Source organism: Cyprinodon tularosa, unplaced genomic scaffold (genome assembly GCF_016077235.1).
Source record: "Cyprinodon tularosa strain WSP-4 unplaced genomic scaffold, ASM1607723v1 ctg84, whole genome shotgun sequence".
Lineage (NCBI taxonomy): Eukaryota > Metazoa > Chordata > Actinopteri > Cyprinodontiformes > Cyprinodontidae > Cyprinodon > Cyprinodon tularosa.
In genome coordinates this window covers 4,260,199-4,286,020 of record NW_024039607.1, presented here as the reverse complement: position 1 = coordinate 4,286,020, position 25,822 = coordinate 4,260,199, and the positions used below count along the sequence as shown (strand labels likewise).

Below are 25,822 nucleotides of genomic sequence, written 5' to 3'. Positions count from 1 at the left end.
GGTTCGGCATCCATATCTCCGGAATGAGAGGCCTGAACAGGCAGAGGGAGAGAGTGGGCTTTAGGTCTCGGTTTAGGCAACTGCTCTGTGGGAGGAGAGAATACAGTCACATTATTTGACGCAGGGGCAGAGGAAAATGATGCCAGACTTCTTGACTTGGAGCTGTTTCTAGCTCGGATTCTATTGTCCAATTTAATTGTCAGACGGATTAATTCTTCAAGAGTAGCTGGTTCGTCGAGGGTTGCTAGTTCATCCTTAATGCTTTCGTTCAAAGCCATAAAGTAAGCCCCCTTCAGAGCGCTTTGGTTCCATCCGGAAGCTGCCGCCTTAACCCGGAAGTTGATGGAGAACTCCGCCACCGAGGAATTCCCCTGTTTAATGTTGAAAATAGCACGGGAGTCAATGGTTTGATCTGTTTCTTGATTAAATACCTGAGAAAATTCAGAAATAAACTCTGAATAACGGCAATCGAGGCTTTCATCGGAGGCAAACCTTGCCTGAGCCCACTCCAAGGCTCTTCCTGTTAATTGGGAAAGAATAAAAGTTATCTTCTTATAGTCCGTGGAAAAACTGCCAGGCGAGTTCTGAAAGATTAAAACTGAAAACAAAAATCCCTTGCAGTCTTTCATATTACCAGAGAATCTTTCTGGTAGACTTGGTCAGAACTCTGATGACGTCACTGCAGGTGACCTCGGAAGTGGAGCTGGACCGGGAAATGGTTGCGCTGCCGGAGTGGCATTAGCATTGCTCAAAAAATTAGCGTAACTCTGAAGCATATGATTGTGAGTATCAACCAAACGATATAACTCACGGAGGGTCTGAGTTTGTCCTTGGATTTTGGCATCCTGCTCCTCCAAGCGACGGCGGAGGTGATCTGCTGGGCCTTGTGTTTGGCCGCAATGTTCTGTCATGACTGGTTCACTGGTGTGACCCAATAATGCAGAACACCACTGAGACGGAAACTGGAGTAAAAGGTTTAACAGAGTTTATTGTCACAAGCACAGAGAGAATGACTGGTTCTGGTTCAGGCCTGGGAAACTGGTTCACCGGAGTCTGCGTGAGAGACAGTTCAGTTAGCGTTGCGCATAGGAGTTTAATTCTTGACAGTTTCAGATCTGTACCTTGAGGGTTCTTGGTTAAAGCCTTGAGAGGGAAACTGTTGGGTCCGGGGATGGTTTGTTCAGCAGAGTCCGTAAGCTGCTTCAGCGTCTTACTTCTTAAGAGTGAGCAGACCTTGACTTTGAGTTTCCAGCTCTTGGTCCAGAGCTGCATGGAAGTTCAGAGAGAGGCTTCAGGTTTGGCTCAGAGGGCAGGCTCGGCAGGTTAAGTTCTTTCAGAGCTTCACAGGAGAAAAACTGGTTTCCTGGAAGACAGAGACAAAGGTTAGAATCCAGTCTGGATTCAAAAAGTCAACAAAGGTTCTCAGAGATACTAGGCTTAGGTGCTAACCAACTGGATCAACACTGCGGCGTTGAGGCAAGGTCTGAAGACAGCTTAAGTACTGTGGATCCTCTAATGATGGGATGAGCTCCAGCTGTGCAGGAGGCTCGACTCAGGAGGATCCACGGCGGACTCTGCTGGAGGAAGGTGGTACTTCTCCAGCTCCCAACACGTACAGTATAAACATCATTGGATTGACTAGCCAGTATACCATTTAGGAAGGAGAAAGGTTCTCTGTCTCAGAGTTAAATGTATTTAAATTAAGGTTGATTTATTTCAATTCGATTTGAATGGATTGGACTCACTTTAGTTCCATTCAATTCAAAGCAATTCAGTTCAATTTAATTCAAAAACTTTTTACTATCTCAAAGAGAAATCAAATGTTGCAGCAACTGATAGGGTTTTTAATCAGTTGTTGTAGGTGTTGATAGCTGTAGGCAGGAACAATCTTATTGCACTGAATCTGGAGAAGCCTTTGACTGAAGACACGATGTGTTTGTTTAACAGTCTTCTGAGCAGAATTCTCATTGTTGTCCATAATGTTCTTCACTTTATAGAATAATCTCCAGAGGCTTGTTGAGTTTTTATTGTTAGTTATTTGTCCCAGTAGCTGATGGCATAAGAGATCACACTCTCCTCCACAAAACACAATGGTCCTACATTTTGGTGTGAAAGAACTCCAGAACAAAAGCTCATGGGAATGCTTGCTGTAGAAAATATGCCACTAATCCAAAGCAAGACCACCTGCGTCACAAAAACATGCTCTGTTGTGAAACGTTTAACCATCCATCCATCTTCTTTACACGCTTAATCCCAAGTGGGGTCACGAGGGGTGCTGGTGCCTATCTCCAGCTGTCAATGGGCTAGAGGCGGGGTACACCCTGGACAGATCACCAGTCCATCGCAGGGCAACACAGAGACAAACAACCATTCACACACACACTCACACCTAAGGAGAATTTAGAGAAGCCAATTAACCTAACAGTCATGTTTTTGGACTGTGGGAGGAACGTGGAGTACCCGGAGAGACCCCACGCATGCTCAGGGAGAACATGCAAACTCCATGCAGAAAGACCCCGGGCCGGGAATCAAACCCAGAACCTTCTTGCTGCAAGTCGGCAGTGCTACCCACTGTGTAAAACCTAAAAATAACATCTTCGCTATGAGACCAACCTCATATTAAGGGATGTTTTGCTACAAGAACGAGTATCTCACTCTAAAAAAATAGATGACGTCATTATTAAAATAGATTTTTTTGGGCAAATAGACAAGTTAGATTCATAGCTCTGGTTTCTTAAAAACTTTCGACAGAGCTATACAGTTAGGTGAGAGTAACAGGACTGAAACCTGACTCAGCTGGACTGGCTCTTACATCAACTGATCAACTGCTCTTCTGCAGCCTCTGCAGAGGTAAACAAACAATTAGACCCAATTTATCAGAAATATATCTTTGCTAAATACTATGAATAATGTAAAGTTGGGTATTTGAAAGAAGAGAGATAGAAATGTTTTAAATAATCACCCTCTAATTACTCTGGTAAAAACCAATCAAAAATAAATTTTGTAAATGTTATTTCAAAAAAGGGAACATTTGGGTTGTTTTAACTATTAACTTTGAGAAAATCATTGTTATAATACAGAAAAATAATATATGTTGACACGATACATATTTATGCAGTCATATTTCCAGACTAAGCAGGTCCTGGTCTGTTTCAGCCATCAAAAAGTTTATGATCCTTTCTATAAAGCTTTTTTTTTTTTTTTGAAACAAGGTAAGATTTTAATAAAATAATATGACAAGAATTGTCCTTTGGCATTTATTATCATTATTCCGCATTCTTTATTTTTCTATTTATTCACAGATGCCAGCTGTGCTCATTCTTGAGTGGTTTGTTGCTTCACTAGTTGTTCCTTGTGATGCCCAAAGCTTCTGTCAGATTTAGGAATGCTATCTGACAAGTCCTTTCCTGAAAGCTGCAGGGCTGAATGAGACTGCTGTTAAATAAAGCTCTGTAGCGCTGCAGCTTCTGAGATCCTTTCTGATGTCTTCGCATTGCATGTTCAAGGTTTGGGTTTTGGTTCTTTAATGAGAGTAATGTTGAATAAAAAAAAAGTTGAGGAAGAAAATTTGGGGTTTCTTTTTCTGACTTTCTTTGATTTCCTTTTGTTCTTGCTGTTGAAGAGTTGAGGATTTTTATATGTATGTTCATTGCTGTTCCGGCTCTAGTCTTTCTACTTTTACAAAGAACACAAATTAACGCGAAGGAGGGGGAAGAGAAGTCATGCTGATCAGAAAAACAGATGTCTAAAAGGGGGCCTTTTCAAAGTTGCCCATAGGGAAATTTGCGTTGCTGGAAGTGGGACAAGGAAGATGGAAGACAATACTATAGAGGTTTAATTATCCAGCCATCAGAAATGAAAAGAGAGACAAGGAGAACTGAGACTAATAATGGAATCACAGACTTATGTTCTGGGTTTTCTTATTTTTCCCCCAATATATTTCACTCCTTTCTATCATCTAAAGAATTCATTCTCCAAAACGCACTACTTACCCTTCAATCAGCTCCCTGTCATAAGTCCAAAGGGTTCAGAGATGAAGGAGAGAAAAGGAGAGAAATCTCACTTTTTTGTCTTTTTTATGTGTGAAGCGATTGAAAATATCATCTAAATGACTTGAGGTGGAGAAGGAACAATGGAGGGACAATGAGGATTAGCACTCTTTTGTTATCGTGTTTTATAGGATTTTATATTACCTTATCTAATGTATCAAAGCAAACTGCAGTTCCAGCTGATGTAGTTTAGGGTAATTACATATATTCAGTTTTTTAAACATGAAATCTTGTGATTTATTTATGGAATAAAAAATGTATAACTTCTTATAGCAGTGAAATGATTTTAACAAAAGGCATTGCCTTTCAAAATGTCTCTTTAAAGTGTTCCCATGATTGTATAAAGTAGGAATGATAAGAAAATGAAAAACAATATGAATAGTAACTTATATAATGATCTTTAGAAACCACAAGTGCCTGTTTAAACATAAATAAAGTTTGTGATGGATTATCATAATACAGCAAAAGCGTATAAAATGCTATTTCTGGATGTTTAGTAATTGAATAAAACAAACTAAGCAGAGCAGAAAACCATGTTTTTAAAATATAAAGCATATTCTATTGGTTTAAAATGAATAATCAGGAACATCTAGTGTATGCACATAATGTTTCTACATATTTGTTGACTTAGAAACAATTAGTACCAAATATGAACTTGTACTGTAAGTAAAAAGAATTTAGTAGTAGAAATATTTACATTTAACTTCTGCCTACTTATTTTTGGACATCTTATTAAACAAGTGTGCTTTGTTTTTTAGATTTTAGATGATTAGGAAGCGTTTATCGACCTGTAATGTAAAGAAATGAGAGAATTGCAAAGGATTTTAAATCTTTTCTGTAGCGTATGTCCTGAGCTATTTAACTGACAACCAAACAAAGAAAATATAAAAAGTTTTCCAATATGGAAGTCTGAACACCAATTAATTGATACGTTTGTTGAGGCAGGGTTTGGATTTAATTTAAGCATTCCTGTTCTGAAATTAGCATCTTAATCAATATTAAGTTCAGCTGTATCTGCAAGAATTGTTTCGACATTTGCATACCTGCAACAAAGCTGCAGATATAGTTTGTAGGGAGGTTACAATACACCAAAAGTATCTAATCTACAAATTGTCTCACAGGAGAAAAGTACCAGAAATCATAATCAATGCACAGTAAAATTCTAGCTTGATCTGTTTATCTTTTTATGGCTGCAAGAATCCCTTATATTATTCTTCTAAGTTATATAAAAAGAAGAAGAATCTTGGTGGAAAGCATTACAATAGGATGAAACCAAAAGTTTCCTTTGGGCAACTATTGAAAAGTGATTTTGCACCAGGAAAAATACACAACAACACACCAGCCCAGTAAAACTGGATGGGGGCAGCATCATGCTGCAGAGGTTGTTTTAGCAGGTGGAGAGAAGATTGTCAGGATCAATGGGAAGCAGAATGGAGCTGTAAAAGACTTGGAATTGAAGCGTAGAGGTCAACCTCACAGCTGGAAGTGTCTCTAAACACTGTAATAATGTGTAAATAGTTATAAACACCAGTGATCAGAAAGTATTACCCTTTTCATTCTTAATCAACAAATAATGACTTACTTTAAAACCTAGAAATAAATCTGAGATAAAATGTGCGGGTTCAAATAAAGAGGACTGAGGACAACATATGTCTCTACCTGATGGATCTGGGAAGCCTTTAGCATGATGGAAGCCATAGACTTTTCGTTTTGGTAGTATGTACATATATACTCCCAGCATATTTGCTGTTATTTCAGTTTAATTCAACATCAGAATTAGAAATACTTTAATAATCCCAGAGGGAAATTACTTTTGTTACATACTCCAGTTACAGTTATGTATATATATATATATATATATATATATATATATATATATATATATATATATATATATATATATATATATATATATACACACATCCAACTACACAAGACAAAGATACAAATAAATACATGATATAAGCTTCACTAATAAAACTTTTTCTATATTGAGTCATTTTAACTTGATTAGGCATTAATTTTACTGAGTCTTGGAGTTGTTATTTTAAAAAACTAAAGGATATTTGTCTTAAAATGTTAAACTTAAATAACAGGTACTGCTAAATCCAAATTTGGATTTTTTTACTTTCAACTAATTTTATTACTATCAGAAACCACAGCTCTATTTCTGCCTAAAAACTTTGTATTTCAGGGTGTTTCTGTTATATCTAATGATCAGTGCCCCAAGAATCCAGCACAACCTGTCTCCCGCTGAACCCTGTTGATGTTTTGTTATCCCCTGAGCATTGTTGCTCTTGAATGTCAAAGAAAAAAGATCGGCCAATAGCGACACTCCTTTAATTGAACATTACTCAAGGCCAAAACTCATAATACTTGTTTAGCTTGATCTTAAGGCTTTCAAATGCTTTTCCTGCTGGGTCTCATATTTTTTAAATCAATAATTAATTGTCAAAGTTATTTATTCATGTGTCTCTTCTCCAATTATGCTGTGTCTAATTAAAAATTTCAATAATTGATATTTATTTCTGAAAGCTCTCAGAATCTGAGTGTGATGAAAAATGCATGAGCAGAGATTGTGGACGGGGTTTTTGTTTTTTGTTCTGAGAGAGCTTGACGCTCGGGGCTAATAACAGGCCACTTTGACTCTGGCTCTTTGAGTTGGTACTGGTCTTATGATGTTGATCTAACATGGGCTTCTTTCATGGACCCGAAGTGCTCACTCTGTACCATGTGATCTCATAAAGACTCCAACATGTCCATTCTCAGATGCTCTTCTTTATGTCTTTAACAGCAAACTTCAAACAATAAGCTTCTGTTTCCTTGAGAATTTCTTTCTGTGTATGTTTAATGAAGCTCTAGAAAACTGCAAAGTCTTGGTCTTGCAAGGACCTCAATGGCTACTCTTCATGTCTGTATAAATGTCTGTATCTACATTTTAAAAGAAGAGATCACATTAAAGTGACAGCTGTGCTGGAGAATAAAAATCAAGAAGTCTTTTGTTGATTTTCATCAAGTTTTTATTTATTTATTGTGATTTAATTGGGACAGAAGGTTCAGGACCTGCTGGCAAAATATTTTTTGCAATGGGACAACCAATGCAAAAAAAAAAAAAAGATTGTCAATATTCTGATTTGTTTTAGCGCTTTGTTGGAGAATAGCTTCAATGCAAAGCAACCAAAGTAAGTTTAATCCCACTTTGGTTAGACCAAACCACCATAAAGTGTTTGATTGCAGGTTTGGAGACCACAGAGTTGTGACCATGCTCCAACAGAGCTGGCATGAGAGACACAAGAGGAAGGCTTAAAGAGTGGGGCTCAATGAGGGCAAAAAAGAAAAAATCAACAGAAATTTATTTGTTTTCTGTGACGCGTCTCAGAGAGCCAAAGGTAGCGCTTGTGCTTCCCCACTCAATGTGCCTTCTGTACTCTCCTGGACGCAAGAAGTATTGGCGCCCCCTGTAGTTGGTGTGTTCATGGAGCATCCAGTAGCCCTCCATGACATTGACAGAGGAGATGTCACGCGTGTGGAAGCGCTCATTGAGATCAGGGCAGTCTTCCACCACCTCCATATTTTGTCCTGCGAAGTCAGAACGCTCAAAGATCTTCATCCTGTAGTTTCCGTTGTACTACAGAGGGGAAAACGTAAAGGTAAAATTGTGTTGCATGTTTAAAGAAAACCTTGCAGCAAGCAAGGTATGTGCATCATTCAAAAACTTACAGGAGGGACGATGCGGCATGAGCGGATGCAATCGTTGAAGCCGGCCCAACGCTGGTAGTCAGGATATTCTCCCTTGTGCAGCATGTATTGGTAGCCTGAATAGTTGGGCTTTTCGTAGGCCACCCAACAGCCACTGTCAACCTTTATGGAGTTGCAGCGGGTAAGGAAGCTCTGCATCTCAGGACAGTCACTACTACACTCATAGTGACGGCCCTGGAAGTTCCTGTCTTCATAGAAGATAATCTGCATTTGAAAGATGGTTGTCATTAAAATATCACCGCAGAGCTATTTCATTCTCCCTAAACTGCCTCTTTATAAATGTCCATTAAATTTGGCATTACCGAACTAAAGATGGCTTGGAGTGGAAATCAACTTGATTAATAAAGAGCTTAATTAGAGGCTTAAACACATCAGTGCACAAGCTTTTTCTATTTTCAAGACCACTGCTAGTAAAGTAATGACCTCTGGTTCAGTTGCAGTGATCTGCTTTGTCCTACCAAATGTATTTGTTTAAAATATGAGACTCTCTTGATAAATTAGAATATCACCTTACACCTAATCTGTTTTAGTAAGTTAATGCAAAAACTGAGATGTTATTTCCTGGAATCACAGGAAAGACTGTAGGTGGGACAGATTTTCCTCACACACACCTTGATAATAGGAGTAAACTACCAAAAGTTATGGCACAAGACACTGGCTATCCAAGGAGTGTTCTTTCCAAGTGTATTAGAAGGAAAGCTAAGTGGAAGGAAAAAAATATGAACACGTTCCTAGTCTTGGGAAGAGTGAACGGGTCCAGAATCCAAGTTTATATGGAGGGGAGGTAAGTCTACTGCAGTTAGTCTTTGTTTTTCATCAAGTGCAAAGTAATGTCTAATAGGAAGCACATGTTTCTTTATGGTGACAAGCTTTATTTAGATGCTAATCTGCCCTGCTGGTGGAGGTACAGTCAAGAGGAAAATGGGACATCAGACTAACAACAAGGACTGCCATGTAAGCAAGTCAGCTTGATGAACAGTTCAGCAGACTGGTAGATTAGTTGCTGCCATCATACAGGACAGAGACTAAACTAAGAAAGAACTATGCAATTTTTAGAAATTGTTATAAATATTTTGCTTAGTTTGTTTTACAATTGATTCTGCTTTCTGTTATTTTACTAGTAATGTGGTGCATTACAGTTGTTTCTATTCAGTTTTCCCCCCCCAGCAATATTACAACTTGTTTTGCAATGACTTAATCAGTAAAGACAACAAATCAAATATTTGCACTTTAGAAGCTATAAAGACTTCGAGCCTACCTTGCCCATTGTGACTTTGTTCTGTTAGGTTCAGTCCAGATCCGGCGCAAAGCTTCTGTCCGGTCCTCTTTATAGATCCTGCTGGGATCAGGGCTTTGTGAGCTTGACTAAAGCTTTGTCATGTCAGCACGGTTTGCTCAATACAAGGTAAAACACTATAGGAATGGTGAGCTGCAGCAGCTGCTTTGTCTCTGTAAAAGCTCTGTCTGTCTATAGAAAAAGACTTTACAAATGCGTTTTTTTGAGGGGGGGTCCCTGAGGCTTTCAATAGCCGTTACAACATCTGCCTTTACTTGCATGCATGCCAGAGACACATAATTTTGTATGTGTTTGTAAATAATCCCACATAGAGATGATTTTTTTTTTTTTAAGTTAGAAGTTTATTGTTCATTTGATGCCTGCATGGCTGGAGTTTTACATGCTTGTCCTCATCCTTCTGAAAGAGCCCACCATGGGGTTGAAGCAGCCCCAGTCCCTGTAGGACCTGTACTCTCCTGGGTGCAGGAAAAACTGCCGTCCCCTGTAGTTAGGATGCTCGTAGAAGATCCAGTAGCCCTCCATGACATTGCAGGAGTAGATGTCTCGGTAGTGAAAGCGTTCGTACACGTTAGGGCAGTCGTCCATGAACTCCATCATGTGACCCATCATGTCAGGTCTGTTGTAGAGCCTCATCCTGTAGGATCCTCTATACTGCAAATCAAAAAGATCAGAGTATCATTTTATTTTGGTTGCTATTCACCCTACAAAGACCTTTGGTAGATCATCCTTGAATTTTGGTATTAAGTACGAATAAACATGAATAAGAATGGATTTTTAAGTTAGACTTTTCACCATCTTAAAGTATTGCCCTAGAGCAGGGGTCTTCAATGTTTCCAGGCCAAGGACCCCAAAACTGATGGTGAGATGTAGCAGGTACCCCTAGTTATATATATTGTATTGAATTGTGTAAAGAAATTTCAGCTTAGGGTTATTAAAGTATTTTTGATTCTGATTCCTCGTTAAAGGGACAGGTGTCTAGCTGTGTGTCGTTGAATGTGTGCATTGAAGACTGAAAGACATCTTCTGCCTCCATTTATGTGTTTACTACAGTGTTGAGAAAACGGCAGCGGGAAATATAAAAAAAAGTCTAATCAACCAAAACATTTGTGACCCCCATGCAGTACCTCTGTGGACACCCTAGGGGTTGCGGACCCCCTGCTTAAAACCTCCACTCTAGAGTAGCAAGCAGTGGAGTAAGAAAACTGAATCTTAGGTGGGGGATTTTCTACTTTTAAAACATGACTGGATCTATTAAAGGAACTCCAAACAGAGATTTTACATGAATACAATTTGTGAGTAAGTAACATTTATTTCCAAAGCAGCTTTATGAGTTGCAAGTTGACAATGACTTGGTTTAGGAGCAGGGTGCTTCTGATCTGTGTCTGTCTGAGTGATTCACTTACTGGGGGGAACATCCTGCAGGAGCGGATGCAGTTGTTGAAGCCCATCCATGAATGGTAGTCAGGGTAGTCACCAGGGCCGAGAATGTACTGATAACCCATGTAGTTAGGCTTCTCGTAGGCCACACAGTAACTACCACTGACACGGATGGATTGGCAGCCATTGAAGTGCCGGAAGGTGTCCATGCAGTCCCCGGTGCACTCCCAGTGGCGACCCTGGTAGTTCCGGCCTTCGTAAAAGACTATCTGTAAAAAAAAAAAAAAAAAGAGGCAAAATGTAAGTTCTGAAGTCTGAACTGTTGCACTTTACATTTTCATTTTATAAATATAGAAACTAAATGCTGCACACTGGAAGTGCATTTCTAGAGTCTGAAAGATGACAAGTCAAGATTTTTTATGAACCCAGACTGAGTTTCAGGTTGTTTTGTCCTCTCATCAATTCATAGCCTCATTTAGAACGTGAGAATTACATCATGCACAAAATGAAGATTCAATGCTGGTGATATTAACCAACGCTTGTTCGTTTATTTTCAAGTCTCCAAATATTCTTGTTGATTTTTTGTGAGAAAGATAGCAGTAATCAAACTTTGGTAATACCTAGATCTAATTGGATTATTCTAAAATAGTAAACATTAGCCCATTGGTCTATGAACTTTGGCTCTGATTCTCATTTGGACCTATAATTTCAGATTATGACACAAAAAAGTGTCTAGTTTAGAGAATGCTTCTTTTTGCAGCTGGAACAGTCATTTATGACAAAAACTGCAGAAGCAAGAAAATTTAAAGGGACAAAATGACCACAGTCCCGTCAGTTTATTTTTCCCTCCTATTGGTCTGATCACGTTTCTATTGCCTCATTCTAACACAGAGCACTTCTTGCCCACTTCGATTCCTCGCTGCATGAGGTGCTCATACCTTTCCCATGGTTGAAGGGCTATGGATATTTTGCGGCATGGCTCTGAGCTCACCTACAGGTCCTTTTATACTTTCCTGCTGACCATGAGGCCCGTATCACATCACAGACTACTACGCTTCACCTTTTCAGATGATGACCACTGTTGGCTTTGTCTGCAAGCTCAGGGATAACTTATCTCCAGTCTGCTAGAGTTTACCTATAGAATTGGCAACTCCCACTGTCAAAACAAGACAAACAAAAAAAGAGAACAGCACACAAATGTTATTCTCTGTTTGCATGACCTATGTTCCGCCATTTCATACTGCCTTTTCAAATGACACACAAAGCCCTTTGGCTGCATGGCCCCCCCTTAGAAAAAAAAGCATTGGAGGTGTATAGGTTAACTTTTTGAGACCCACTAACCAGGCTGGGACAGATTTATTTTCTATAAAAGATCTGTCTCAGGCTGATCAGCTCCTTTTAAAGAAAAGTTGTGATGATAGTTTGGGCATAGTGAAGCTTTGGGTTGATATGATCTACAGTGATCCCTTCTCTCTTTTTCCTTCCATAGCCTCCAGTTGCACTGCGATGTTAGACGGGACTGGTCTGTTTGCAGATATAGAGAACTTTATGGTGTGAATGTGGTTGTGTGATATAAAAAGAAGGGGGTTTTGTGGCATCTGTGTGTTTGAGTCTTTGTGTGAAATGATAGATGTTTGGACTTAAGCGTTGGGCTTGTAAGTGTAGCCCAGGGCGGAAGGGGTAAAATGCCTGAAAGAATTTCTGACATGCATTATGCTCCAAAAGCCCAGCTGGTGCCAGAAAGGTCAGTCCCATTTGTACCTTTTCATCATGATAAAGACCCTGTACACCCAACCCTCCCCCCACTGACCCCCTTTGTGCTTTATTTGCTTTTTTCAGCTTTGAATGTGTATTAAATCAAACACAACCGTTAAGTTCCTAGGCAAAAACACAGCTTTCCTGGTTGTATCTCCAAAGTCATATGACACAGCTCAAATTTTAAGAAGGCGCGCTCATAGACTGTTTGCGTCTTTGATTACTGATCCAACCCAAACTCCCATATGGCTTCAGTGGGGTTTCATGTATGAAATGCTGCTCTTTTCCTCTGACATAAGTAGTTCATTGATATCCTTTCATCATACTGTGCAACGTAATTGTAGTAGATGATCAAATGGGATGTTTTGTTTTGTTTTGCGAGTTTCTGGAGCAAAGGTTTACTTTGGAATGAAACGTTCAGAATCTGTTATAAACAAATGTTTAAATTTTTTATATTTGATTAAATAAATTCACAAATGGGAAATCTAACTCAAAAGACACAAACAGTATGGCAGGAAATATGCTCTGACAAAGCCAGCCTAAGACATAAATTAGGCATTCTGCAGTTTAGTTCTTTCAGGCCAGCAGGAGGCTCCTATGAGTGTTTTAAGTCTTGCAGTGTCAAGGTAATTCCTGATTGTGTTGCTATGAGCTACTGTATTGTGCTGCAGCATTGAGTGGATAAGATAGCAGAAGTCACAACATAGAGTTTAAGGTATCACATATATAGAAAAACACAAATGTTTCCACTATTAAAATATTTTTTTTCACTTTTTCTTGTACCAATAGTAATTAATTATAGTGCCCTAGTTTTTCCTCAAAAATATTATATTTGCCTTTTTTAGTTATATTTATGTTCCCCCAAACCTACAAGATTCAGATCATCAAACTGTTATTACTGTCATGAAATTATGAGGGCAATCCAAACTGTGCCTAAGTAATAGAGTAAATACAGTAAATATATAGTACAACTGTGATTCTTCAGACATAGCCAGACCTGTCGAAATAAGAAATATATAGATCCTCACTAAGTAGTGAAATACATACAATCTAAAATGTAATAACATATGGGTGATCATTAAGAAAGGATTACAGCCATGTCTAAATATTTTGGTCATTAAAAAAAAGATCTGAACTGGTGGGACCTTTTTCCACATTTGATGGTTTTTGTTTGGAAAAAATCCTCACTGTTTGGTCTGGTGATAAAGCAGCTTTAAAAAACTAAATGCAGAAACACTTGATCTGCTGCTTGATCTACAGTACATTAAGTCCTGAATTTTACATTTTAGCATTATATTCCAGTTGCAACTTAGTACCTTTTTTTTATCTAAACATTGTATTGTTCTGTATTAAGAAACTAAAAGGTGCTATGCAGAAAATATAGTTTTGTAAACATGATTGCTTTTAAATCTCACTTTAACACAATTCACTTTTATATTGTGTTTATGTCAGCTTTGTAATTGTTGCTTGAACAAGTTATTATAAATTTTTTTAAATTGAATGAAATTTTCCCCTGACTGTTGCTGTTTTGCTCACTGAGAGTTGATGGTTGGTCCCAAAGCCAGTCATTGGAGAACCACTGATTTATTTATTTTTTTAACAGTGTCCTGTCTGGCAATGTTGCAATAAGAATAATTGTCTCGATGCCAAAAAGAGCCCAACAGATTTTACTTTCACAAGTGGAGCAGTATGGCTATCACCATAGTGTTCCGCTTGATTTATGCCTATAAATTGCTTTATTATAATTATGTAGGAAGTTTTAGAGATTATTTGGACACTGCAATGAAAGTAAAACATAAAAACTGAAAAAAATAAGAAAAGATGAAGGAAAGAGCAGATAAAAGGGAGATTACGATAAAACAAGTGATCTAAAGCACTTCAGGACCCATGTGTCTCAGTGTCCATGACTGAATTTTTAGAAAAAGACTGGGTTTGAAAAAAAGGCCATTCTATGAAGAGATTAGGCCCAAAACTACAGCTGACCACAGCAAAGAAAATTATCTCTGGACTGATGACAATGACTGATGACTGATGACAAAAAAAAAAAAAAAAAAAAAAAAGTAAAAATAATGTTACTGTATATGTCTATTCTGTTTTCTCTGAAAGGACTTTCATAATGTGAGCTGCCTGATATTTTGTTGGTTTACGGGTGTGGCCTTGGTATAAGCCCTAAAGGGTTTCTGTCACACTCCATCACATTTTTTTATTTTATTCTATTGGTGTATTCTGACTTTTTATTTTGATCTGTGAAAAAAAAAAAAAAAAAAAAAAAAATTTATGGTTTAAAGCATTATTTCTGTAATCCAGCAGAGAAGTCTGAAGGAGAATATCCAGGGTTTGGTTTGACCTTTAACCCTGCTATCTTTGGTATGTATCAGGTAATACTACAAAACATTCAAGCAAAGTAAAAAAATAAATACCTCCCAAACAATCAAATATCACTAGATTCTTTGGGTGCCTGGAAGGTCAGTCCTCTAAATTGGATTGGGATTATTAGATTCAGGCTCTCAAACCTTGAAATCAGGCTGGGTTACAATACTTTCACAAAGAATAGAGAACGGTTTAGGATTATTACAAGATATAACAGTTGACTAATAGAAGCTTAGTAAATTTCCATAAGTCCATCATATTAAACTTGGCCTAATTTTTCCAAACTCCATTGAATTTGTATTGAGTCTTGGTAAACCTGAAGTAAATGCCAGAGCAAAGAAGTAAATGTGGCAGCAAGCAGTGCCAGCTGTCCAACAGCAGAAACTGGTAGGAGGCCTTGTTTCTCAGGCTCTCATAACAACTCAAAATCCACTAAACCAACACTTCACTGACACAAGTTCACAGCCACAAGTTGTATGTTGCATGTACCCCCCAATCAAATTCTGTTCTGGGCCAGTCAACTTCAGGCCAGCAAAACTTTAGGTAAAGAGAATTGTTGCCTCTTTGAGCTGAACTTCACCAAGTCTGACCTTTAGCATTCTGACAGAGATAAGGATAAAACTTGGCTGCAATAAAAGGTCTTGGTAAGGGGAAAGATTGCCACACTTACCACCGTGGTTGTTATAATTTGCATCATGTAGGAGTATCAGCTAACCCCAACTCCCACTATGCTCATGCAGCTCCCAGAGAAGGGAGGCCTTGTTTCTTAGGATCTCAAACGATCATCTTTAGCAGCGCTACAAGATGTCTCCTCCCCACCCTGAAGGGAAACTGACATCACAGAGGCCCTTGCCTGCTTTCTCAGTTCCCCTCAGGAGGAGAAGAAAGCTACCCGCTGTGGGAGCATTCCACTCTTCACTTCAGGATGATGGAAGAGAGGGAAAGGAGCAAAGGGAGAAGAGCAATGGGCTATTTGTAGCTCCGCTGTGTCCGAGGATCTCACAGTGAATTGGGTGTAATCGCGTGGGAGATGACGCCACTGTTAGCCTGCGGAATGGCTGCTGGTGATTGATGTGCACCCCACGGAGAGGGAAGAAACTTTGACAAAAAGCAACTAGAGCAGTAACATCCAGCCTGCCAAAAGAAAATCCATTGGGCTTAGTGATATGTAATTAGAATGTGAAATGTACTCAGTAAAACAAATTTCAGGTTAGAGGAGACTTCTTTCAATATAAAAGACTTCCAATTCCCTTAATCTAAATCATGCTTTCTCTGTCCCAGCTATACACAACAGGTCTCACCTCTAAAATGTTGTGGGGGAAGATAGGAGAGCAGCTGCACTTGCAATGCCTGCAGTATGCCCTTTTACAGAGCAGTCATTACAAAAAACATTATGCTACTGAGGTGTAAACAAGGGGGTCTGTGTGTGAGCTGTGCTCCTGAGAGCTGGTTAATCTGGTAGCTGAAAATGTGGTATGATGGGAAAGTGCTTGCCAAAAAAAAAGGCCTGCCATGCCGGGAGGAGAATGAGGACCTCTTTCTTTGCTGAGAGATCATCCTCTCAATTCTTCCCGTCAGAAAATCTCCAGGAGACCCTCTTCTTCACTTGTCACTGCCAGCGCGCAAACTCTATCGGGACTGCCAGACGCAGCAGCCACTGTGAGGCCGTGCCAGGCCGGGGATTTGCCGCGATGCGTCTGATGTGCTCCTTCTTTTTTTTTTCTTTTTTTGTGAGGGATAATTAAAAGAGGAAATGGTTTTGGAAGAACAGAGTCAAGATGGAGGGATTGGACTGAGCAAATGGAAGAAGCTGTCAATTATGTTGAATTGTTGATGTTTACACTTACTTTCTCCTGAGTTTGTGTTAAACAGTTTCTCATCGGGATTTTATTTTAGAGTTTTTTTCTAAATCTACAATCAGAACAAGTCATTAAACATACTTCTGCTAAGAAAAATCTATAAACTTTACTTTTATTTGATAAGATAATTCTGACAGACATATTTTGGAAAATCTTCCTAGAACACCACATTTTTTTCTTTATTTCTAAAAGTGAATTATTATGTTCAGTTCTAGTTTTAGTAAAGGCCAATGTAGCTCCATTCTTTCAGCCATCCTGAGAAAATAAGACAGACAACTATGCTCCAAATGAGTTTAATGTTGCTTATTTGCTGGTCAAGACAATTAGCGGTGGGCGTTGTACTTAAATAAAGCCTCACAAAACTTTTTTTTTTTAATTGCTAATTGCTAATCCAGATCTATGGTTGATATTTTTACAAAATGAATAAATAAAAATATCCTTTAAAATAAAAAAGCAAAGTTAAGAATGAAAGCTACTTTTACCTAAACCAAACAGATCCACAAACAGATAAGACATTTTGGAAATCAGGACTGAGGTGCTAATCGGCTCTTTCTGTTTGCAAATGACTCTCTACTCTGTTATCTTTTAAAGATTTTAAATTGCTCAATTGCATTTCTCACATCAGTATCAACATTATCACAGACAGCCTCACCTGGACTGTAAACACCACCTCACTGGTCAAGAAGGCACTGAAGCGCTTGTACTTCCTGCGGAGGATGAGGAGAGCCCACCTGCCCCCACCCATCCTCACGACCTTCTACAGAAGCACCATAGAGAGCGTTCTGACCAGCTGTCTCACTCTGCGGTGTTGGGGCTGCACCTCTTCCATCCATTAAAGACATTTCATCCCAGCGCTGCCTGTTCCAAGCCTGTAACATCATCAGTGACCCCTCAAACCGCACCATGGACTGTTCTCCCTGCTGCCCTCTGGATGGAGGCTTTGCAGCATCTGCTGCAAGTCCAGCAGCTTCTGCAACTACTTTTTCCCTGCTGCCATAAGACTGTTTGCAACATTATTTAGCTATACCAATGTGCTGAACTTTTATAAACCTTTTTTTTTACGGACACAACTCAATCTTCTACTGCAGTTTGCACCATATTATTTTGCACTGTGCTGAACCTTTCCCTATTAATGCCCTTTTGTACCATTACTTTTAAACTGGTTTCTTTTTCTCCAATACTGTTTACATTGTGATCACTGCTGCACTTTATAATGGTAATATTCATTTCACTGTTGTACGCTGTATGCAACATAATTTTGTTTTGTACACACTCTTTGTATAAAAAATGATAATAAAGTTTGTCTAAAGCTAATTTTCACAACAGTGACTTCAACCTCCACAATATTTAGTTTTTTTGTGCATATCATAGCTGCATTTTATCATTCCTTGCAATGAATTCCAAATACTTCTGTACACATGAATCCATTGCTGTCATAAAACCCTGTTTTATAACATCATCATTAACTTATGCAATGTCAGTCAAAATTAACTATATCTCTGAATGCTGAAAAGTCATTCCTTATAAAACTAAAAGTTATCATTTCATAGCTTGATTCATTACATAAAAAATAAAGATGTTGAATTTGGCACGAGTTTATAAAATAAGAGGGGTTAAACTGGAGACCATCTGGAAGAAAAAAAATGTTGTCGTTGAGGATTATATGAGCGGCACTCTCCCTGTGGAGGTGGAAGGTATATGATGAGCATCCTGCTAGCGGCCTTGGATGCAGCATGTGATGACACCACAGAAGCTTCCTGCAGCGGGTGGATCCACCACTCGAGAACACACTTTCCTCTCTGCATTGCAAGAGATGAAATTTACTGGGATGTGGATGAAACTATGTGGCCAGATGGAGGGGAATGTCCAGATGTGTGTTAATGATTTATAGTGTTATGTTTATTGTATGTTCATTTCCAAAATCTTACTGCAATATTTTTAGTTGTACACTTCTCAACCCAAAGGGAGTTAATGTTTGTTTTAAATAACGGTGTATTTTGTTCCCTGAAAGCCAGTTAGAAAGGAAAAGAGCATGTCTAGTTAAAATCTCGAACATACATATAGACTTACACTTAATAAAATAATTTGTAACTTTACTATAGTTTTAAAATGTTGTGCAAATAGTATTTAGTGCTGTTTTGAGCATTTATAGATAGTTTCAGCATTGGAAAACTTTTACAGAATAAACTGTCACACGGAAACTTTGACAATTATCTCATTCATAAACAGTGATGTCAGCACTTTTCATTTGATAACTTATTCACTGACATGGATACCTGCTTCTTAGGAATGAGGTATCCATTTTGAGCAAGTTGCACACTTTTGGATGGATAAAACATGTTAATACACAAAAAATGGACGGACATACAGACAGAAGATAGATAGATAGATAGATAGATAGATAGATAGATAGATAGATAGATAGATAGATAGATAGATAGATAGATAGATAGATAGATAGATAGATAGATAGATAGATAGATAGATAGATAGATAGATAGATAGATAGATAGATAGATAGATAGATAGATATTCTCATGCAGGGATTTCACATTTGAACATAGTATAGTTTTGAAGCATCCAACATATTTGTATGATTCTGAATCTATTTGAAATTCTCCACCATTCAGCATGACCCAAACTCTGTTTTAAAGAGCAGGACAACTTCTTCTCTCAGCAGACAAAAGCCCAGGAGGGTGGGGGGGGGGGGGGGTGATGGCTTTTAGCTGCTCTCACTCCTCATCTCTGTGCTCTGTTTTGACGTGGCGTGTCTCCCACACCCCGAAGCTTTAAGGGTTTAAAGAGCAACTTTTTCACCCTGTAATCCAGGTGCCTTTAAAACAAGTCACGCTGTTTACTGACACATGACAAAAAAGTTCAACCCTCTCCTTTTATCTGCGCGCTTACAAGACTGTAACTCACCCCCAGTGCCTGGTAGTCATTCCTACAGAGCGCCCTCCTGAACAAACAGAGCCTCAGCGAGAAGAGGCCCCTGCCTTTCACCCGCTCCCTAAATTCATAATAAGATCTGATGCTGTTTTTCACTTCTTCAAATTTGTCATCAAAGCAAATGTGTTCTGACAACAGCTAGTGACAAGTGCACCAGAGGAGAGGCTGCAAAAATCATTCTTTCACACCGCATATCAATTATTGATCATGTCGCTCCCCTTCCCTCCACGGCCCCTGCCACTCCCGCCAAGTAGACACCTTGTGATAATGAAACACATCAGTTTAAAAAATAAATAATAAACCGGATGATGCTCCATTGTTGCAAAGCCTTGAGAGCTTGATTGACTGCCTGCACATTTTCCTCATTGGCAGTCAGGCAGATCAAAGGAAGGTTCCTCTTATTGCCCAAGGCCACTTGCAATTTATTTAGAGGAGCTGTGCTGCTATCCCAGCAGGTAACATTATTGGGCAGGGACACTCAGGATAATCAGAGCTTTGAGGTGCCTCTCAAATCCCTCCTCTGCTCCTTCCATCATGCATGCACAAAAAGTGTATGAAGGGGGTTTACAAAAGGCGTTCTTAAAGTGAATTAGGACCACATTAGGGTCCAGCTGCTGCTTAAAGACACAAACTTCACTCGACCTAAATTTGTTAAACTGCATCAGCAATGGCTAAAGATTACAGTCGATATTAGTCTGTTTTTTCCTGTGTTACAGACCTATATCTTTAGGCATAAATGTTATTTTTATACTGATTCCCTGATTCACTTTTAAGCGCATATTTAAAGCTGTTAGATATTTTTGCTGAAACATTGAAAAAAGTTGCTTGTTGATATCTTTAACACAATTAAGTTTTTTTTGTTAGTTTTTTAAGTGGGGAAAAGATTGTGGTGACTTAAACAGATTAGGAAATGCTTGAATTTAATATAATAAAACTAAAAATTGTATAGAAAAAAATCAATAATGCAACATAACTAGGCCTCCTATAAGAGCTGAAGCAAGCTTAAATGTATGTAGTTGCATAGCTTTTATTATACTTCAAGATGGATGAAATTGTGTTCATATCATAGAAGTTACTTTCTATTTCAAAACTGAAAGTAGTGTAAATGAGAATATCATGTAAAATAGACTTTTAAAAATATGAAAACAGAGGTTGGTTTAAAGTTTTATTGTAACTGTTATGTAAAATGTCATATGGCGTAATTAAGCAGAACAAAAAAATATATATATTGTAATATATGTAATTTTCTAATTTGCTGATAAAAATTCTTTATTTATGCAGATACATTTTTACTTAGATTCATTTATGTAAAGACATTAATTGTATAAATATGGGCACCTTTGACACGCTGTGTAGAGTTAGCAGTGTTCTTGCCTGGATAAAATATATATATTAGTTATATAATTGTTTTAATAGGATATAGCCCTAATACCAAAAACTTGTAAATAGAGTATTTCTAAATGTTTCACAAAAAAAATACAGATTTATTAGGTTTAGGTCTATCCAACTCTTGCTTGGCTTGAATATTTTTAATTGAAACTATGGCAAAATGAATACATTATTAGCTCCTTTCCCTGGCTTCCCTCCAGTATAATGATGCCCTGGGTGGTAAACCATTCCTCCAATATTAGAAATTGCTTCTCAGTGCTAGAAAACATCATGATATTATTAAAAGGCAGGATTGTTTATTTATAAAAAAAAAAAAAACATAATAGGAAAACACACAGAAATGTAGCAGTAGTTGCAATTGCATTGAGGTAATAAAATAAATAGTTACTAAGGAATATTAATAATTTAGGAGATTGAAAATGTATAGTTAAAATTATAATAGAATAATAATAAAATGAAAGACAATTTAAATTTAAACTTATAATGTATATTGTGCAGTCAAAGCCCACTCTAAACAAACAATAATAGATTTTGTTTATTAGACCATCCCATAACAATTGAATTGATTGAACTTTTACAAAACAACAAGGTTGGAGCAAAATAAATGCACAATAAATATTAAAGTTAACAAAAGAGGAATAAGAAGTAAATATGTATTTTGAACAAAAAAAATAAATAAATAAATGTAGCATGTGAAGATGTCGGCCTAACGTGAAATGAGAAAGCACAGTTTTGAACAGTGACGTCTTCTGCCATAATCAAAGGCATCATTTAGACTCTTAGCATTAAGAAATGTGGTGGTACCTATGGATGCAAATATTAAAGAACTTAAAAATAAATAAACTTTCAGATTAATACAGATTTTTTTTTTTTTTTTTTTTATAAATACTTGTTTAACATGCAGGTGAAAACTAAAACCCCACTGAGTTTCCCTGTTAGCTCCATGCACTAGAGGGCACTAGAAGCCAAAGCATTATTTGTCTGCAGGGTGGCTTTTTCAAGTTCTTTCCACAACAGTTAAAGCTCTCAGCAGCTCATATGTGTTTGTTCGCTCGCATATGTTTGGACGTGAGCTTGGACTCTTATGTACGTCGACACGAGCCGCACAATGGCACAGATTCAGCTGCCTCAGCCTCTTTGTGTGCCAGTGCCACATCTCCTGTTTGTTCTGACTCCTATCAGTGGTTTGACAAAGCTTTACCACAGGGAAGAGTTTAAAAAAACAAATCACTAACAGGCTGACACGACCTGCGTCCCAGCAGCACTCATGCTGCTAGTCCACAAAGCGGAGTGTAGCTGCGGGCACATGCTGCGGTGTCACAATTGTTTTTTAGGGAGCTTGTTTCAAACAAAGTTCGACAAACACACACACACACAGGCAGCATGGCCAAACAAAGTCTCAAGCAGACAATAATCTGGTGGCTTTGTAGCAGTTTCAAATCCAGAGAGTGTGTTTTTGAATTGTTTATGTTGATGCCGACTGAAGGATTAGAGCACAGACTGCAGGACTGAAGAGATGGTTGTTCCACCATAGGGTCTGGCACAGCCTGGGCCTTTGTGCAGGGCTGTTCAGTTTGCTTTGCTGAAAAGGTGCCGGTTCTCTGATCTATAAGTTAATGTGGGCACATTATGCTCCATATGGTGAGTCTGCTTGCAGTGTAGGAATCTAGATAATTTGTCTGTTTTCTTTCTTGGTATTTAAGGCAGAACATGTTATATTTATGCTTGAGCACATTCGTCTGGTTTCCATTTCTATTGGGAATTAATTGTGAAGCGAAAAAGAGATGCTCAAGATTCAATCAGGTATGTTAAGATTGTTGCACAGTTGTCTTCCTTTGAAGGATGTGCTGGTGCGAAGCATAAGGAAGGCCTAAATAGATCTGAGTGAGCCCCTCAGAGGTGCTGCTGTCCCTGGATGGGCCCTCTGCAGAGTCCCCAGAAGATAGAGAGCTTTAGTCAGGAGGGATTTCAACCAAATTAAAAAACAATGATCCACTAAGGGAGAAACTAATGCCAGTTTCCTTCATATCAAGACCCAGATTCCACACTGTTTTGCTTTTAACTTTTATTATTTTTCCCCTCTCAGTGTATTTTGAGTTTCTTTCCCTTTCTCCCTCCGCACCGTTGTTTTCTAGTTTGTTTTCCATCCCCGCTCCTCTGGCTGTCGCCGAAACACTACAGCCACTTTCAAAGGCTCGGCTGTCACCCGCCGCCTTTGAGTCCCGTTTGAAATTTTAACGTACATGTTGTCAGGGTGCCGTCAGGAGTGATTGACAGCTCCGTCCCAGAGAAACACCGGGCTTGGCAGGCTGGCTGTCTTTTGTCAGAGGCAGCCGAAGAGAAGCAACAAAGGAAAGGAGCATGGAGGGAAAAAAAGAAAAAAAAAAACATACATAAATAAAACAAAACTGCTGTTATCCATCTCTCAATAAAGACCAAATTAGATTAATATAAAGGTGGAGAAAGGCAAGGAGGAAGCTAATATTTTCCTCAGCTATGTTCTTCACTGATCCTCACTGCTCTCCCAATATGTCAAAGGGGAAGTAAAGGAAAACTGAAATATGTTTTATAAGCAGTCAGCTATATATATGGTGAATTAAAAAAGGTAATAATAAAACATGTTATTAGGAAACCCTGGTGAATACTGGCTAAAACTTTTAATTAATTTATCAATTTGCAGTAACGTTGACAGACATTTATAAAGAAAGACAATAGTTCGAAACATTAGTATCAAAAATCTTGCTTCTTTTGTTGTGAATTGTTTCAACTAAAAAGGAACCTTCACCAGAAGAGGGGTTATGTAAATACAATACAAATGTAACCCCTATGAGTGTTAAAAAACAGCGTACAATGGAAACTTTGTCTCGCTTTAATGCAACCGAACAGGATACTGATATGTAGGATTTCTCTGTGTTTTCCAAGTCAGAATTACATGGTCCTGCCAGAATTTCAATGTAAATCTAATAAAGAACCAGTGGAGAAAGCTAAAGATTAGGATGATGCAACAAGCTTCTCAGCAAAGACAAATAAAAAGAAATAGACGTAAGAATTTTCAGAGTAAATATGCCAGAAAATTGTCCACATTAATATGTTAACAAGATATAAAATTCTTTGGGGATTCAGAAAAATCATGCTAAAATTTTTCGACTGTGTTTTAGCAGCTTAGATGCAGAAGAATGTTATAAACTAGACCTCCATAGCTCTACAAGATGCTGTTTTTGTCACCAGGACATGCTTTTATGAAAAGCACACTATTAGTTGTGCACAAAATGTCCACAAATAGCTGCACCATAGACATTTTATTTTCTGACTAATTCAAAATGCTTTGAATGAATTTTCTTCCATAGATATTTAGTTAAGCACTTTAATTTTGGTGCAGTACTGCTTTATTTTTAAGATGCTTCCTGTTTGCTTAAGTGTCTCTGTGGCACACTGAATCCCAGCTCGCTCCAATCGGATCCATGGCCTCCCTCTGCAATGAGCAAAAGCATAAATAGAAAGAGAAAAAAAAACTAAATAAATAAAACTAATAGAACAACAGGTTTGTGTGAAGGCTGTGAATAAGATTGTTTAAAAGAGTGGTTATTAGAATTAATGATTCAGTGGAGCACATGAAAACAGTGGTACTGACATTTTGCCCCTTCAGGAAATATTAAGGGAAGTCAATATTCTTTCTTACAACAGTAAAAGAAAGTAGGGATGCATCGGAGTAGCAATTTGAACTCTGAAAATCTTTCGATGCAAAGTTGAAACGTAAAAAAAAAAGGAGGAATAAAGAAGTAATTTTATGATCTGTAATGGAGGAAACAGTCATATTCACATTAGTTCTCTCACTGTTTCCATCCCTTGCAAACTACTAAGAAGATACAGTTTAATCCATCAGAAGGATGTGTTTTATTTCTGCAGCTTGTGTCAACAGTGATAGATGTGAATCAGAGAAGTGCAAAGCCGTGAAAAGAGCAAGAAGTGCCGCTCATCGTGGGCTGACTGGCTTACTCTCACCTGCTGAAAGGTTAGGCTGTCCCTCTGCCGGGATCTGTTTTAAAAGAAAACATGGCTGCTGTTTGATATCTGCTTGACATTTGACAGTCTTTTTCAGACCAATCAGACAATTTTTTTTTCTTCCATTTTTTATGTTAGCCGCCTGGAAGAACAGCAACGATGATTGAAAACAAAAACACAAAGAAAACAAACAAAAAACGCAGTATTGTCTGTTTCCTCAAGCCTTTCAAAGACAGCATTTTGCAGCAGCTCTCTATATCTGATACCAGAGGCTGCTCTGCTTACTTCTCTTCTACTTTCATTTGTATTGAGCTGCTTTTTTTATTCTTTCTTTTTATTCTGCCTGACCCAGTCAACTTAGTTAAGGCACTACTACAAGCAGAAGTCTACAGTAGAAAAATCCCTTTCCAATGGCAAAAAATGTCACCGTCGACCTACTGTAACCGCAGCTTTGCCACGACTCGAACTTCTTCCCTTCCTCTCCTTGTAGGAACCCTGTTTTCAGTTCTCTGCGGGGTTATTGCTGCTATATCTGTCTTTATACTTTCACAATGTATTCTACTGTAAATTATCAGCTGTATGTTATCTTGGAGGAAGAGCGAAGAGCTGGAGGGAGGTAACAAAGCCGACAGTCTCTGTGGTTACATAATTCATGTCAGCCATATTCAAATAAAATTTATCCCATTGTCAATCATCGTGTGTGTCTGTGTGTGCGTATGTGAGTACAGTGATAAATTAATAACATCCTACCAAGGGAGCATGTGAATGAGCATGTTTAGTCATTCTGTTTGACAACAGAAAGAAACTGCCTTTCCATTGGGGTAGAAATCATACTTTTTTTACTCACTTTTTATAGATATTGTTCCAATCTCTAAATATTTAAAATCTGAACCTCTGGCAGCAAAGGGAACTTACTTTTGTTTAGCCATAAACCAGGATAAATACTCATTCGGAAAAATAAACCTTTTAAATTTAAGGTCTGATGTGAACTAATTATATTTCGCTTTTAATTTAAA

General features: G+C 38.1%; 2 protein-coding genes across 3 annotated transcripts; both read right to left on the bottom strand.

Annotated features, from left to right (window-relative positions):
* Nucleotides 1-7,088: 7,088 nt before the first annotated feature.
* Nucleotides 7,089-9,289, bottom strand: crygmx (crystallin, gamma MX). 2 transcript variants are annotated; one of them, XM_038272806.1, is made up of 3 exons: nt 9,067-9,289; nt 7,770-8,012; nt 7,109-7,677 (listed from the first exon to the last, which is right to left on the bottom strand). In XM_038272806.1, exons 1-3 carry the CDS (start codon nt 9,073-9,075, stop codon nt 7,402-7,404), a joined length of 528 nt encoding a protein of 175 aa, XP_038128734.1. In that variant the 5' UTR covers nt 9,076-9,289; the 3' UTR covers nt 7,109-7,401. The 2 variants fall into 2 exon arrangements, with proteins under 2 accessions (XP_038128733.1, XP_038128734.1); XM_038272805.1 differs by lacking the exon at nt 9,067-9,289 and having other exon boundaries at nt 7,089-7,677; nt 7,770-8,051.
* A 133-nt stretch (nt 9,290-9,422) lies between these two features.
* On the bottom strand, nt 9,423-11,573 carry crygmxl2 (crystallin, gamma MX, like 2). The gene is made up of 3 exons (XM_038272804.1): nt 11,421-11,573; nt 10,509-10,751; nt 9,423-9,756 (listed from the first exon to the last, which is right to left on the bottom strand). The coding sequence occupies exons 1-3, from the start codon at nt 11,457-11,459 to the stop codon at nt 9,481-9,483; spliced, it is 558 nt and encodes a 185-aa protein (XP_038128732.1). The 5' UTR covers nt 11,460-11,573; the 3' UTR covers nt 9,423-9,480.
* Between the last annotated feature and the right edge of the window lie 14,249 nt (nt 11,574-25,822).